This window comes from Salvelinus sp. IW2-2015, linkage group LG4q.1:29, assembly GCF_002910315.2.
Source record: "Salvelinus sp. IW2-2015 linkage group LG4q.1:29, ASM291031v2, whole genome shotgun sequence".
NCBI lineage: Eukaryota > Metazoa > Chordata > Actinopteri > Salmoniformes > Salmonidae > Salvelinus > Salvelinus sp. IW2-2015.
This window is the reverse complement of record NC_036842.1, coordinates 25367991-25384632: the sequence shown is the minus strand read 5'-3', so window position 1 is coordinate 25384632 and position 16642 is coordinate 25367991. Positions and strand designations below refer to the sequence as shown.

The 16642-nt window shown below is 45.1% G+C and overlaps 1 protein-coding gene across 1 annotated transcript in view; it reads right to left on the bottom strand.

Annotated features, from left to right (window-relative positions):
* Window positions 1-5601: 5601 nt before the first annotated feature.
* unc5da (unc-5 netrin receptor Da) overlaps window positions 5602-16642 on the bottom strand; it is a 323811-nt gene continuing 312770 nt past the window's right edge. Inside the window, 6 exon segments of the mRNA XM_070442482.1 lie at window positions 5602-7449; window positions 8917-9021; window positions 9023-9093; window positions 9635-9799; window positions 12036-12185; window positions 15945-16175. Of these exon segments, the coding sequence (XP_070298583.1) occupies window positions 7206-7449; window positions 8917-9021; window positions 9023-9093; window positions 9635-9799; window positions 12036-12185; window positions 15945-16175 (966 nt within the window). The 3' untranslated portion in view covers window positions 5602-7205.

The following is a 16642-nucleotide window of genomic DNA, read 5'->3' as shown; positions in this document are numbered from 1 at the left end:
ATGAGTGATGTCCAAACAACAAGTAATACAGATGTTCATTTTACCAGTTTCTCACAGCAGGAAAATAATCCTGCAGCAACAGGCTTTAATTAATGGACATTTTTTGTAGGGGTTGATACATTTTTAAATAGGAAAATAAAGTCTAAAATGTTCATATGGAAATTACAAACAATCAAACTTGCCTTTTTAAAAATGTAAATCCTACAAGCTTGCATTTCCTGCAACAACAGGGTGATCAAATTAAGATCCTACCTCTCTAACAGCAGGAAAGGGAGAGAGTAAAAGACTGTAAGACAAGAAGGGTCATAGATGAAAGAGTGCACTTTAAAACATGGCCAGTTGGTGAGCGAGAAAACAAGACTTTTGTAAAGATTCGCTCTCATGAGCTTCACATGACTTGCATTTACCCCTCTCTTTATTCTCGCTCTCTCTCTTTGCTCTTCTCCTTTCTCCCTCTGTACTCTGTTCTCTCCCTTCTCTCCCCTCCTGCCCCCTCCCCTCCCCTCCTCTTTGTGCAGCAGCGAGCACACAGACTTCCTGTGTGCCCCGGCCTGAATGGTATGCATAGGGAGTGGGTGTCTGGGAGGCCTTTCATCCGGCCTGGAAAGAAAAGAAAAGTCAAGAGAGGGAACGAAGAAAAGAGAAAGAGAGAGTTGAGAATCATCTTTAATCCGATGGCAGCGCAGTTGTCCAGGGGCAGGCAGGGGGGCGGGGGGGGGGGGGGGGGGGGGGGGGGGGGGGGGGGGGGGGGGGGGGGGGGGGGGGTGGGGGGGGGGGTGGGTGGGGGGTGGGGGGGGGGGGGGGGGGGGGGGGGGGGGGGGGGGGGGGGGGGGGGGGGGGGGGGGGGGTATTAGGGTGTGTTGGAGGGGGAGGGAGTGGGTGAAGGTCTGGGTTTAGCCAGGGATGTGTAGTGTCTGGTGGGGATGGAGGCCTGGTCTTGCCGGCCTTGCTGTAGCCAGCCCTGCGACACATGACTTCTGGAAGAGAGAGAGACACTTTGCATGGCTAGGGTACTGAGCTAATGCTAGCTGTACCAAAGTCTTAGAATGAGTAGAACAGATATGGTGTTAGAATCAAGTGAATATTTCACATTTTCCATCATGAACTGTGGTGGCTGGCATGTAGACTTTGCCATTGCTGCATCTGTCTGAGAAAGGCATTCAATTCTGAGAGATGCCATGATAAATATAGAGTGTTTCTTGGTAGTCTTAAACAAATATTCTTTGAAACAAAAGTATACACCTCACACACATGGTTATGGGCTTACAAAAAAAGGACAACTGTACCATGTCAGAGTTAAAATGTATTCAATTTGAGTTTGCATCCCAATATTACACTTTATATACTGTTATTTTTTTGTTTGTTTAAATAAAATGTATTAATTGTGAAGTTATTAAAGTAATAACATTCCACCCATGAGGCAACAATGTAATTTGACTGCAGGAAAGGGCTTCTCTAATCTCAATCTAATTCATCTTAATCTAAATCTTTAGCAAAAAGGATAAATCAAATATATCTGTAGTTAATAAACCTGGGAAAGTTCTCAAATGAAATATAATTCTGTGCATAGAACATTAGTTTGAATGGGAATGTTCATTCTACTTATTCTATGAACTGTTGGGGATGTTTGTTGTTCTACTAATTCCGCTTTTATGAGCTGTGTGGGTTGTCCCTGTCCGAGTGCTGAGGCTTCTGGCATGATCAGACAGGGTGTAGCTAGCTGGCTGTGCACACAGTGCCATGGTAGACTGAGACCCTACACACACAATTAAATGGCTACACATGCTAGCATGTGAGGCTGCAGAATTTGTCATGAAATTTGTCATGAAACTTCTTACCGCTGGCATGCATACATTAACAACATGAAGATGTCTGTATGTGCCAATTCAGTGGTTTCGAATTAGTAAAAATGGCCGGACAAAAATATAGGAAAAGCATATACCGCCAACTAGTGGTCGATTATACATACTGCACTCTATGGCACATATTGAGGAATAAGGAGATAACAATATTGGTTTGATAATGATACACAGACTTACCATCAACCACAGGAGGCTTCTGAGGGGACAACGGCTCATAATAATGGAAACCATGTGTTTGATGTATTTGATACCATTCCACCTATTCCGCTCCAGCCATTACCACGTGCCCATTCTCCCCAATTAAGATGCCACCAACCTCCTGTGCCATCAATTTAGGACTCGATTCAATCAGCATCGCCGAAGTTCAGCGCTATAGCGTGCTTGAAATTAAAGTACTGAACTTTGGCATTATGGATTGAATCCAAGGCCTGATATAGGAATCCAAGGCCTGTTATAGAACAGTGCACAGGACAGCCGACGATGCACCTCCGGTACTTGTACTTGTATACTTTTAGCCAGTAATTCTGAAAGTAGCACTCACGTGCCAAAAATTGGTCCCGGAAAATTGCATACTACATCACAGACTGTATGTGCAGATATGTGCACCACGTCAGTGCGCTCTCTCTCGTTTTGCTGTGTGTGCATTTTGCTAGCTGTCACTCGAATGGCAAGAGGGTGAAGGTCATAGGCTGAAACACAAATTGCTAGGGGGCTGGTCCACATGGAGAAGAATTTAGGGAAAATGGCGCAGCACAGCTCCCAGAAAACAGTCACTTTTAAACTAGGGATTTCGTGGCTAACTGAGGTAAAACAGTAATTCTGCTCATTGATTATGCATGTACAGTGCATTCGGAATGTCTTCAGACCCCTTCCCTTTTTCCACATTTAGTTACGTTACAGCCTTATTTTAAAATGGATTAAGTAAAAAAAATCCTCATCAATCTACACACAATACCTCATAATGACAAAGCAAAAACTGTTTTTTCGAAATGTTAGCAAATGTATTAAAAATAAAAAACATAAGTATTCAGATCCTTTGCTATGAGACTCGAAATTGAGCTCAGGTGCATCCTGTTTTCATTGATCATTTCCTTGAGATGTTCTTACAATTTAATTTGAGTCCACCTGTGGTAAATTGATTCAATTGGACATGATTTGGAAAGGCACATACCTGTCTATATAATATCCCACAGTTGACAGTGCATGTTAGAGCAAAAAGCAAGCCATGAGGTCGAAGGAAATGTCCGTAGAGCTCCGAGACAGGGATGTGTCGAGGCACAGATCTGGGGAAGGGTACCAAAACACTTCTGCAGCATTGAAGGTCCCCAAGAACACAGTGGACTCAATCATTCTTAAATGGAAGAAGTTTCGAACCACCAAGACCCCGAGAGCTGGCCGCCCAGCCAAACTAAACAATCGGGGGCAAGGGCCTTGGTCAGGGAGGTGACCAAGAACCTGATGGTCACTCTGACAGAGCTCCAGAGATCCTCTGAGGTGATGGAAGAACCTTCCAGAAGGACAACTATCTCTGCAGCACTCCACCAATCAGGCCTTTATGGTAGAGTGGCCAGACGGAATCCACTCCTCAGTAAAAGGCACATGACAGCCCGCTTGGAGTTTGTCAAAAGGCACCTAAAAGACTCTGACCATGAGAAACAAGATTCTCTGGTCTGATGAAACCAATATTGAACTCTTTGGCCTGAATGCCAAGCGTCACATCTGGAGGAAACCTGGCACCATTCCTATGGTGAAGCGTTGTGATGGCAGCATCATACTGTCGGGATATATTTCAGCAGCAGGGACTGGGAGCCTAGTCAGGATCGAGGGAAAGTACAGAGAGATCCTTGATGAAAACCTGCTCCAGAGCGCTCAGGACCTCAAACTGGGGCAAAGGTTCACCTTCCAACAGGACAACGTCCCTAAGCCCACAGCCAAGACAACGCAGGAGTGACTTCGGGACAAGTCTCTGAATATCCTTGAGTGGCCCAGCCAAAGCCCGGACCTGAAAATACCCAAGAAGACTCGAGGCTGTAATCGGTGCCAAAGGTGCTTCAACAAAGTACTAAGTAAAGGGTCTGAATACTTATGTAAATGTGATATTTCAGTTTTTTCTAAAACCTGTTTTTGCTTTGTTATTATGGTGTATTATGTCTGGATTGATGAGGGGAAAAAACTATTTATTCAATTTTAGAAGAAGGCTGTAACATAACAAAATGTGGAAAAAGTCAAGGGGTCTGAATAATTTCTGAATGCGCTGTATGAACTACACATTGACACATCCAGCCCAAAGTGGGAGGTTTAAAAAATACATATTAGTCGCCAAAGTTCCGTAGCATATCTTTAAAGATGTTCGTGGAGATGGCGTTCACGGTAAACACTGCAAATGTTGGCTCAAGCCAAAAATGTGTTTAGATTGTTGATCAAATCCCAGCCTATAATAAAATCACATTTTCAGACCAAAGAAAACAAGGGAATTTCACTGCATATTTATTTCAAAACATGATAGAGTATATACATTTGCAAATCATGTTGAGGAAAAAATAGAACAAAAATCTGCTAAAATATACATCAAATAGTGATAAGCAGAATAATAATCATCGTACTATTCACCTGATTAACATAAACATTCCAAATGTAGAGCGTCGTAAAACAAAGCTAAGTAAATAAGATGTGATTATAGACAATGTATACAGAACTTTCATGGCTTAATTCATTAAATTAATGATAAATGCCCCTCACTGTATACATAATAATATTTTAGGGATAAAATCATTATTCAACTACTTTCAGTCGTTACTCTTTACTCTAAACAAAAATATAATAATTGTAGTATGAGAACTAAGTAGGATCTCTAAGATTTCAAAGGTATGTTTCTTCCTAGTAAGGAAAGGCGGATTATGTAAAAGCAGCTCAGAATAAAAGCGATACATTTTCGGATGAAAATCTCAGTATATCTCTGACAAATGGATATGGTTTTACTCAGTACTGTTTCTTTATTTTCTCCAAATGAATACAGCTCTAAAGACAGTAGCTTGCGAGATACATACATTACACACCAGGATAAACTCAAATACTAGCACTAGGCTGGATTCTCCAAAGGGACAAAGACAGATCTTCAAAGTCATGTCACACACACACACACACACACACACACACACACACACACACACACCCACCAACCAACACACACACACACACGCACGCACGGCACGCACGCACGCACGCACGCACGCACGCACGCACACACACACACCACTCTCACCTGCAGGTGTGCACACATCCATCCACACATACGCTCACACACACCACTCGCCCTGTGTGATAGATAGCTCTTTAAGATGATCACTGTAGTGACATCCGTCTGCATGTTTAATTAGGCATACACCTCAGCACATTGGGGAACTGTGTGTGTGTGGTTGTGTGTGTGTGTGTGCACACATAGTGTATGTGTTGTTGTGTATGCATGTTTGCCCAGAGTGTGTGTCAGTTCATCATCTCCTAGCTGCAGCTCCTCCGATTGTGTGATGGGTTTAAATGCTATAACAAAGTGCGGGTCACCTCTGTCACATGCCTGGTGTGACCACACTTTAGGTAGTGGAGACTGGAGAGTTTACTATTAATCGGTACTGGCATGTAAAAACACTGTCAATTCCATGAAACAACTGTATGGCAGTTTTGCACACTGTTCCTCAATTAATTGTTGTATTATTTGCTGTGTGTGTGTGCGTACGTGGGGGGGGGGGGGGGGGGGGGGGTTGAGGGATTGAAAAATATTGGGTTTGCATTTTCTGTTAGTAGGCTAAGGGTTAGTTAGTTAGTTTATCTGATTTGGCCTACAGAGTTTAAAGTGATAGGTCGGATTTTGGCAATGCCCTTTATCTACTTCCACAGAGTCAAATGAACTCGTGGATACCACTTTTATGTATCTGCGTTCAGTTTGAAGAAAGTTGCTAACTAGCATTAGTGCAATTGCTAACAAGCGTTAGCGCAACGGCTAGAAGTTTATGGGAACAGCTAGCATGCTATCGGTTCCTGTAGACTTCTAGTCATTGCGCTAACACTAGTTAGCATTAGCTCGCGAAACTACCTCCCTTCATACTGGACATAGATATGTAAAAATGGTATCCACGAGTTCATCTAAATCTGGGGAAGTAGATTAACGGCTTCATTGCCAAAATCCCGAACTATCCCTTTAAGAGTTAGCAGCACACATAAATACTCTAATCACTTTAATTAATTTTCGGACCAATACATGTAGGTAAAAAAACATGCCAAATTGCCATTCTGCTTGTGTGTTGATCTTACCCATGTGACAGCGAGGGAAAAGTTTAGCCCATCCCTAACACATTCTCTTTCATTCATCTGCAGATATGCATTTCTTATTTACTCTCACTGCTCTAGTGTGTCACCAGAAGTTTTACAGTGACTTTCAGTAATATGACATATTGGCTACGTTCCAATATCCACACCAGCATACCACACTGAATGCATGCCCCAATACAATGCTTCATTCAAAGTAGAATGCATGCTCGTGTGGGTATTGGAACAGAGCCTAGGTGTGGGTAAACCAAATGTTTGTGACATCATATGACAGATGTCAACATCTGAATACTTTGAAAGAGTTCCTTGTTTCTCTCTGGTTCCACAGTAGGCCTATGCACTGAACACACCATCACTGTGCAGGGAAAAAAACAAGAAAAGAAAGAAAATATATTATAAATATAAAATAAACGACAACAACTTCACGTAACACGAAGCATTCTGGCTTCCCAGGGGAATGGCTAGAGGGACAGGACCTAATAGTCCAGGTTAGGAAGAGTGTTTCTTGTTGGTTTGTGGTTCAGTTGAGGTTTACTTTTTGACTAGTTTGTGGTTTAGTCCCTTGGTTAGTTAGTTCCTCTGTGTCTACCTAAACAACAATAGCTTCCCTCTTGACCAGGACCTCTAGAACCCCTATCTCTTGAACACTCCCTTACCACCGTCTCCTTTTCCACCCCTCGCCATTGGCCTGTGTTCCTCTCCTCTCAAACCCCTGTCCCTTGTCCCTGGGCCCCCTCAGCCCCTTTCCTCTCTCCCTTGTACCCTTCTTCTGTAGCACCCCTTGTTCCCCTGTCATCTTGTCCCTATTCCCCCTCCATTCAGCCTGGTGGTCTGACTTTAGTTACAGTAGTTAGTTATTTCCCCTTCAGTCCTTAGTCCTCTCTGATCTCAGGCCCAATCCTCCACTGGCTGGATTAGTCCACTGGAGTTCTCTGTATGTACTCCTCCTTGTTAGGGTCCATCCATTCATCCCAAGTCTTGTGGTCCTCTACTGGGGCTCCAGTTCGTCCGTTCCTCCCCTTGTTAGGTGAACTCAGTGTCCAGCTCCTCAGTGCTGCAGCCCAGGGTAGTGGTGGTCCTTGTGGTGGTCCCTGTGGTGTTCTGCGTGCTGGTCCTACTGGAGGTGGAGTGGGTGGAGTGGACTTTGCCGATCTCCTCCAGAGCGCTGGCCAGAGAGTCCAGGTCCCCTGTGTCCTGGTGCTGGGCCTCCCACAGGCTGAGGATCACCGCTGATGGGCTCTCCTGACGTGCAAAGTAAACACAGTTCGCTGGGGAGGGAGGGGGGGAGGGAGGGAGGGGGGGAGCGAGGTGAGAGAGAGAGAGAGCGAGAGAAAGAAAGAGAGAGGAGAGAGAAAGAGAGAGAGTGTTAATGTAGAATGCAGCTTGAATGAGTAGTTAACCATATGATTCAGGTACTTGTTCTGGAATAGATCCAATAAAAGGCACCTGGCTGGGGTTATTCAGGAAGAGGTTTGGGAGACACTGGCCAAATAAGAGGATGATGAAAAGGAAGAAGGAAAGAAAATACATGCATATTGCATATGGTTGAGAATCATTATGCTGAATTCAAATTCAGCTTAAACTTCCTGCTATATCGCCACCAGATGTTGTTACAGCTCACATCCACCAGAGGGCACTGTTTCATGACAGTAGAGCTCGATCTCTCTCCTCCCTTTGTTGTCTCAGGTGTGGTGATGATGCTCCACATACCAAGATAAAATAATTGCAAAAATCCACTTAACAAGGTACAGACGTTTTCATTACATGCTGCTGGTGGCTTCCATGGGTTGAAAATGCACCATAAATTCTTCTCCCATTCCAAAACGCCTCACGTTGTTTTCCGACAGTTTGCTGGACAATGATTTGATGCACATGGACATTCCTGGTCACATGGCTTATGTCACATTTTTAATCAGTAAAACTTTGTTCCCCTTTTCCACACTCCTTATTGACTGTTCTTCTTCTGCTGAGGGAATAGAGATCACGCCATTAAGCATAAAATCTCCAACATCCGTGACAAATAACAGAGGGAAGGATGGAGGGTTGGGGGTTAGGGAAAATAGGATTTGAATGGAACTGAATTGGTTGTGTCCCTACAAGGTTAGTTATACAAGACCTGTGTGTGTGTGTGTGTGTGTGTGTGTGTGGTGTGTGTGTGTGTGTGTGTGTGTGTGTGTGTGTGGTGTGTGGTGTGTGTGTGTGTGTGTGTGTGTGTGTGTGTGTACAGATCTAATAATGAGATGCAGCAGAGTGTGTCTGTTGATCTGGTCACTGGTAAGGGTTGCTTGGTGTTAGCAGACAAAGACTGGCACAGTGGTGAAAGGCCCAGATAAAAAGCCAACATTATGCCAAATGACTAGGCATATCCATAGGGAGACTGGTAGAGTTGATGCAGTCAAAGGTTGATCTTTTCTCTAATTTTGTATTTTTTCAAAATATGAGTCATTTACAAATACATTGACCAAGGCAATAGAGCAACAAATAGACTTGAGACACATTGCTGGACCTTGCAGTATCATTATTAAATCAGCTCAATAAAAACTTATTAGAATCCCTGAATTAAATGGACTGAAATGGTGGCTGCTAGTCAAACATGATGAACATTGGAGGGGCCAATACAACAGTTCGGACTACAAATCAAGGATGGGGACCCAGGGTTTCTGGGTGTATAGTACAGCATGTGGTGTATGTGTGTGTGTGTGTGTGTGCGTGCAAGTTGCGTATGGTATCTCACCTGTCTATGGTGAGTTTCTGTGCAAGCAGCTGCCAGTCCTTTCCCTTGGCGTTGGCTGTGTCGAAGGTGGCACAAATCCTCTGGCGGATGGACAGGGGGATCTGAGGCCCTGGACCCCGTCAGCGACGTGGTGGTACAGTTCGACTGAGTGAAGAAGGGGACTACCTCCTTTTCACTCTGGAGGAAGAACCATTGGCAACATAAAATTTTGAGGTGTTAGAGTGACCATTTCTCTTTCTACAGATAACATAAGATTATATGGCTTCAAAGAATTAACTCAATGCAATCTATATGTCAAGAGGCCCTGCGAGCTTCATTAAGAAAAGCCCTTCAGTAAAATCAGGAGACATTCATTCTAATGAGAGAGCCTAATTAGTATCACAAGCATCAGCTCCATACAGGATTCACACACACACACACCAACACACACACACCACACACAACCAACACACACAACACAGCACACACACACACACACACCACACACAACAACAACACACACACACACACACACACCACACACACACACACACACACACACACGCACACACACGTACACACACCACATGCACGCGCAATTTTGCAGACGGACACGCACATGGACGCACTTGCACACACACAAACAACCCCCCCCCCAACAAACACACTTCCTGCCATATACTGTATACACACAATTCCACACACACACTCTTCCTCCCACACACACTCCTCCCCTTACCTCGACCACAGAGGTGTAGACCTGGAGGATCTGCTCCTGACCTTTGACCTGACGCACACTGATCTTACAGGACAGCTGGGAGGAGGCGGGGCTGTAACGCTCCAATGAGAAGGCACACTGCAAGGGCCGCTGGTTACTAGCCCACACCTGAGAGAACGAGAACTCCTAGAGGGAGAGAAAGAGAAGGGGGGAGAGAGAGAAGGGGGGAGAGAGAGAAGGGGGGAGAGAGAGCGAGTGAGATCAATACATGAAATAAACTATAGACCTAATCTAGCTCTGTGCCAGTATTCACAAAGAGTCTCAGGGTAGGAGTGCTGATATAGAATCCATGTTGCCTTTTAGATCATAATGAATAAGATTACATGAACAGAGGGGACCTGATCCAACATCAGCACTTCTACTCTGAGGCGCATTTTGAATACAGACCCTGGATGACAATATTTACTAAATACAATGCCTGAATGCCAGCTAATTGCATTGCCCCCTTTCCTCAATTTCACCTTTAATTATTAGTTCAGACCAGCTCAATGGTTTCTTTACCCACTCAACAACCTCTGCTAATCAATGAAGGGAATACAATCAGCAGCCTCTTGGGGATGGGGTTGTCTACCCATGAGCAAACTGAATTGGAGATGGCCAGTTTGAAATGACTTGCCTAGTCAACATTCTGTCCTTAAAAGTCAATTCCGTTCCTATATACTGTGTGGTCATAGTTTTAATGACAAACAAACACAACTACGAATCAGACTCTCTTGGGATCCTTCAAGCAACATAATGATAATGACATGAGAGCCTCCTATTGAGTACATCTTTAGGCTGCATCCTGAATGGCACCCTTTTACCTTTGTAGTGCACTACTTTTGACCAGGACCCATAAGGCTCTGGTCAAAAGTAGTCCACTGTGAAGGGAATAAACTACTATATGGGATGCAGACGTAGAGTACAGCTCTAGAATAATAATAGTAATGTATTAGATCTTAGATATACACACAGTTTATCAGGTACACCCATCTAGTACCGGGTCAGACCCCTGCCATTTGTCTCCAGAACAGCCTGAATTCTTCGGGAATGGAAACATAGTTCAACTGGTATCAAGGGACCTAACGTATGCCAGGAAAACATTCTACACACCATTACACCACCTCCATCAGCCTGTACAGTTGACACCATGCAGGATGGGGCCATGGAATCATGCTGCCAACGCCAAATCCTGACTCTGCCATCGGCATGACGCAGGATTCGTCGGACCAGGTTGGCAATGTTTTTCCACTCCTCAATTGTCCAGTGTTGGTGATCGTGTGCCCACTGGAGACGCTTCTCCTTGTTTTTAACTGATAGGAGTGGAACCTGGTGTGGTCGTCTGCTGCAATAGCCCATTCGGATCAAGGACCAACGAGTTGTGATTCCGAGATGCCGTTCTGGACACCACTGTTGTACTGCGCCGTTATTTGCCTGTTTGTGGCCCGTCTGTTAGCTTGCACATTCTCCTTTGACCTCTCATCCACTAGATGTTTTCGCTCACAGGACTCCCGCTGACTGGATGTTTTTTGTTTGTTGCACCATTCTCGGTAAACCCTAGACACTGTCGTGAGTGAAAAGACCAGGAGACCATTTCTGAGATGGAACCGGTGCGCCAGGCACCGACGATCATACCACGCTCAAAGTCGCTTAGGTCACTTGTTTTGCCCATTTTAACATTCAGTCGAACAGTAACTGAATGCTTTATATAGCAAGCCACGGCCACACGACTCACTGTCTGTACGATGAACCATTTTTGTGAACGGGGTGGTTTACCTAATAAACTGTTCACTGAGCTTCTACTCTTCCTGACCTTTGCCTGCCTCCCTCCCTCCCCCCTCTCTCTCTCCATCTCTTTCACTCTCTTTCCATCTCTCTGCTCCAGGAGAGCTGGTTGATATTCTGGCTAATTCTGCTAATGGGATGTCACTGGAGGGCGTAAAATCACAGAGCAGCACAGTACATGCACCACGCACACCCCTAGGAAGATAAGGAAATGTGTGTCTCTGTGTGTGTGTGTGCCTAGAAGTCATAATTCATTTAGTTTTGTGTGTAAGTGTGTGTGGAAGAGATAGTTATTGTCCCCTGCCCTTGCCACAGTCTCTGCTCTTTGCTGTGACCCCAGAGTAAGAAGACAGGATTGTTGATGGAGGAGAGGACTCTGATGAAGGGATGGTTGATGGAGGAGAGCACTGGTGAAGGGATGGTTGATGGAGGAGAAGACTCTGATGGAAGGGAGGTTTCTCAAATGATGGTGTTTTTACGCATGTATACACATACGCAACTGCCCCCCCCCCTACCACACACCCCCATAACCCTACACCCACTCTCAACACACACACACAATTCCCCTCCACACACACACATTCCACCCTCCCCTTACCTGGCAGGTGGTGAAAGGCTTGATGCTCCAGAGGAACTGGGGGATGTCCTGGATGGAGAGCTGCAGGCTGAGGGAGTTCCCCCTGAACAGCAGCGTCTTGGGCTCCTCCAGGAGACGACCGCCCCTCATCCGCTCCACTGATGCCACTTCCTGATAGGGGGAGAGGGGAGAACAGTGGTGAAGGAGGAGGAGGAGGAGGAGGAGGAGGAGGGAGGGAGGGAGGGAGGAGTGAGAGAGAGAGGCGTAGGTGTTGGGGGGAAGAGGGACAGTGGGGAAGGAGGTGGGAGGGAGAGAGCGAGAGAGAGAGAGTCGGAGAGAGAAGGGAGATGAGGAGTGGAGAGAAAGGTGAGATAAAAGTGTGAGAATTACGTGATTTTTTTGTGTGTTTACAGCATTTAAGTACAGTATACATAGATTACACAACATAGAAAACCAATATTACTCAGTCATTAATACAACCCCTCTCCTCTATCTGTACTGAATGAAGAACCAGTGCTCTGAACAACTACCTCCCCCCTGAAGATCTGAACAGCTCTAAACAGTTGAATTAAACAGCTCATGGGGAGATTAGGCATTCAGTTAGCCTCCTCTGCAAGAGAAAGCAAGTGGAAGAATTGCTTAAAATGCATTTTTTAACAACTAGAAATAATTCCATAATAATTTCACGCATAGAATGAAACCCCCCAAACACACAAACAAACAAATAAAGAATAAACAAAGCAAATCCTGGCAACAAAATGTCCAATGAATAAAATCAGGGAGCACAATACCCCTCAAATGCTGTTTCAGACACACACAGAGACAGAAATCAAGCCTGATCTTCCCGAATGGCGTTTGCTATTGATGAAAGGACTTAGGTGATTTCGCGCTTTTTGGGTTCTTGTCTGTGGGTATTGTTGCGCTTCTCTATGGAGACCGGGAGCATTAGTGTGTGTGTGTGTGAGTGTGTGTGTGTGACACTGTGTGTGTGTGTCTTTGTGTTTGTCTGTGTGTATGCATATATGTGTGTTTGGTTGTGTGTGTGCGTACGTGTGTAGGTACGTGTGTGTATATGTGTATGTGTGCGTACATGTGTGTGTGTCTGTGTGTTTGTATGTCTGCCGTCTCCATCACAAAAGGAAAGGCGCGTGGAAATTGAAAAATTGTCCCTGATCGATTCTTTGCTCGGCATCGCAAGGGAAATAATTTGTCGTATGAAGTTCAAACAAAAACCACCAAAACTGGACAAATGAACAAATAAACAGGGCAGAGTGACAGAGAGAGACGTAGAGAATTGGCTGGTGGGTTACCGTATGTAATTTCTCTCTATTTACCATGCAAGGCTGCCCTCTGACTGATGCGGACAGAACCAAAGCTGCTCTAGTGAGCCAAGCTCTGTCACATCACAACCTCTCTGGAGCATAACTCATAGCCTCAAAGCAAAGCAACTGGCTGCTGTCAGAGGTGTGTGTGTGTGTGTGTGTGTGTGTGTGTGTGTGTGTGTGTGTGTGTGTGTGTGTGTGTGTGTGTGTGTGTGTGTGTGTGTGTGTGTGCGTGCGTGCGTGCGTGCGTGCGTGCGTGCGTGCGTGCGTGCGTGCGTGCGTGCGTGCGTGCGTGACTGCACTGCTCACAGGTGCATACCTAGTGGTTAATCTGTCGTTCTGCCCCTGAACAAGACAGTTAACCCACTGTTCCTAGGCCGTCATTGTAAATAAGAATTTGTTCTTATCTGACTTGCCTAGTTAAATAAAGGTTCATTAAAGAAAGAAAGAAAGAAATACCTCAGAGTGTGTGTTTTCTTTGTGAATGAGGCAAAAAGAGGATAATGGGTATCATTATGAGAGAGATGTGAGTATGATAAATATTAGTTTGTGTTAAAAGGCCATAGCTACTCTTCATTGTATATCATTCATACATCACCTCTTCACAGAACTAAAAGAGAGAACCAATCTAGTACCGGGTCGGACCTCCATTTGCTTCCAGAACAGCCTGAATTCATTGGGCACGGAAACGTTGTTCAACTGGTATCAAGGGACCTAACGTGTGCCAGGAAAACATTCCCCACACCATTACACCACCTCCGTCAGCCTGTACAGTTGTCACCATGCAGGATGGGGCCATGGAGTCATGCTGCCAACGCCAAATCCTGACTCTGCCATCGGCATGACGCAACAGGAATCGGGATTCGTCAGACCAGGTGGGCAATGTTTTTCCACTCCTCAATTGTCCAGTGTTGGTGATCGTGTGCCCACTGGAGCCGCTTCTCCTTGTTTTTAACTGATAGGAGTGGAACCTGGTGTGGTCGTCTGCTGCAATAGCCCATCCGGGTCAAGGACCAACGAGTTGTGATTCCGAGATGCCGTTCTGGACACCACTGTTGTACTGCGCCATTATTTGCCTGTTTGTGGCCCGTCTGTTAGCTTGCACATTCTCCTTTGACCTCTCATCCACTAGATGTTTTCGCTCACAGGACTGCCGCTGACTGGATGTTTTTTGTTTGTTGCACCATTCTCGGTAAACCCTAGACACTGTCGTGAGTGAAAAGACCAGGAGGCCGACCATTTCTGAGATGGAACCGGTGCACCTGGCACCGACGATAATACCACGCTCAAAGTCGCTTAGGTATGTATTTTGTCCTCTAGTTCATTCAATGTAATTGGAGAATTCAGTGGGTTCATGTAGTCTTTAATAGTTGTTTCTAAGATTTGTAATCGATCATATATATGTTTTTGCTGTTTGTTCTTTGTTCTTTGTTATAGAGACAGAAATATTGGAGATCTCCGTTTTGGATAGATAACTCTTTGTGTGGTTGTTTGTTTAGTGTGTTCCAATTTTCCCAAAAGTGGTTAGATTTTATGGATTCTTCAATTACATTGAGCTGATTTCTGACGTACTGTTCCTTCTTTTTCCGTAGTGTATTTCTGTATTGTTTTCATGATTCATAGTGAAAGTATAGACACAGGTTTTCTGGATCTCTATGTTTTTGGTTGGATACGTTTCTCAATTTCTTTCTTAGGTTTTTGCATTCTTCATCAAACCATTTGTCATTGTTGTTAATTTTCTAAGGTTGTCTGCTTGAAATGTTTATATTTGATAGGGAAGCTGAAAGGTCAAATGTATTGTTTTTCTACTGCCAAGATTACACCTTCTCTATTAGAGTGAAATGTTTTGTCCAGGAAATTGCCTAAAAGGGATTGAATCTCTCTCTCTTTCTTACACCCTCCAACTGCAATGTGTGTGTTCTCTTGCCCGGGCCGTCACACGGAATGCAATGCTAGAACACCTTTAATTAACACACTGCAAATATTCAGTTAAGCTCCAGAACGAAGGCCATCGGCATGGGAGGAAACCTTGCAGTGTTGTCTCTTGTCTTTGTAATTAAAAGTCCCTCCTCGTCTCCTAATCATCCAGCAGCATCTCTCTTTCTCTCTCTGGCTGTGTGACTGGACTTGCTGATCTCTGGTGGAGCACGAAAATCAGACAGAGAAACCTCTTCTGGACAAAACCACCAGCCACAACACACTAACGCAATTGGACACGTTTTCTCAGAAACACTCACACACACCTGCAGGGGGTGGAATGAGGTCACACACATGTGGGGTCGCGAGGATGGATACACGGATACGCATGCACACAAATACACGCACACAGACACGAACGCGAACACACACACTCTCCTTTAAGCAAGCTGTCCTGTGTATAACCTTCATAGAGTACTTTCTTAAAGTTCTTCTGTCAGTTGAAATCTACCACTGCAGGCTAGCTTGCTACTGCAATAACATATCATGTTCTCAGAAAGCACTCTACTGCCTATCACTCCACAGCCTAAACTCGGGTGATAGGCAGTCTATCCGTCCATCCGTCAGCAGTCAGTCAGTCAGTCAGTCAAACAGCCAACCAACCATCCATCCTTCCATTTCCCCCCCATACCTGGAATGCGTAGGGGGTGTTGTCAACACAATACACCCTCAGGCTGTATCCCAGAGGGTTGGTGTTGTCTGCACTACCGAACACGGCCAACCTCAGTCTCTTCACAGCCTCCTGGCTCAGTGGCTCCCCCACCAGGGCGTAGCGCCCTGGACTTTCCAGCAGCAGGTGGCAGCACTGAGCCTCCAGCAGACAGTAGCAGGAAGTGCTCTCCTCCTCCACTGACATCACTTCCTGTGAGAGAAGAAAATAGAAGAAAAAAGGAGTTGGGGCAGGTTAGGGCATTAGGCTGATGTTGTTTAACATGATGACGAGGAAAATGGCTGCAGACGGAAAAAGAAGCAATCAGCAAATTGTGTATCGTGAACAGTAATGTGATTACCACACACCTGTATGCATAGCCCATTTCTCTTTCATTATTTTCTCAATGCCCCTCGTAAATCACCAACTGCACCCTCCCTGTGACCCTATGGCCCTGTCTGTATTAAGGCATGGTTAAACCTTATAAAGCCAGGCTGTATAATATAGTAATGCAGTACTTTGGCCCAGCCTGCTACACCTGGCCCATTAGCTCTGCAGCAGACATTAGGAATCTATGTTTTATATAGCTCATCCCCACCAGACAGACAGGCAGGCAGCAATGGAAGAAACGGGAGTCAAACGCCTCCGCCGCAAAGCCTAGCAGCATTAACGGAAAAATG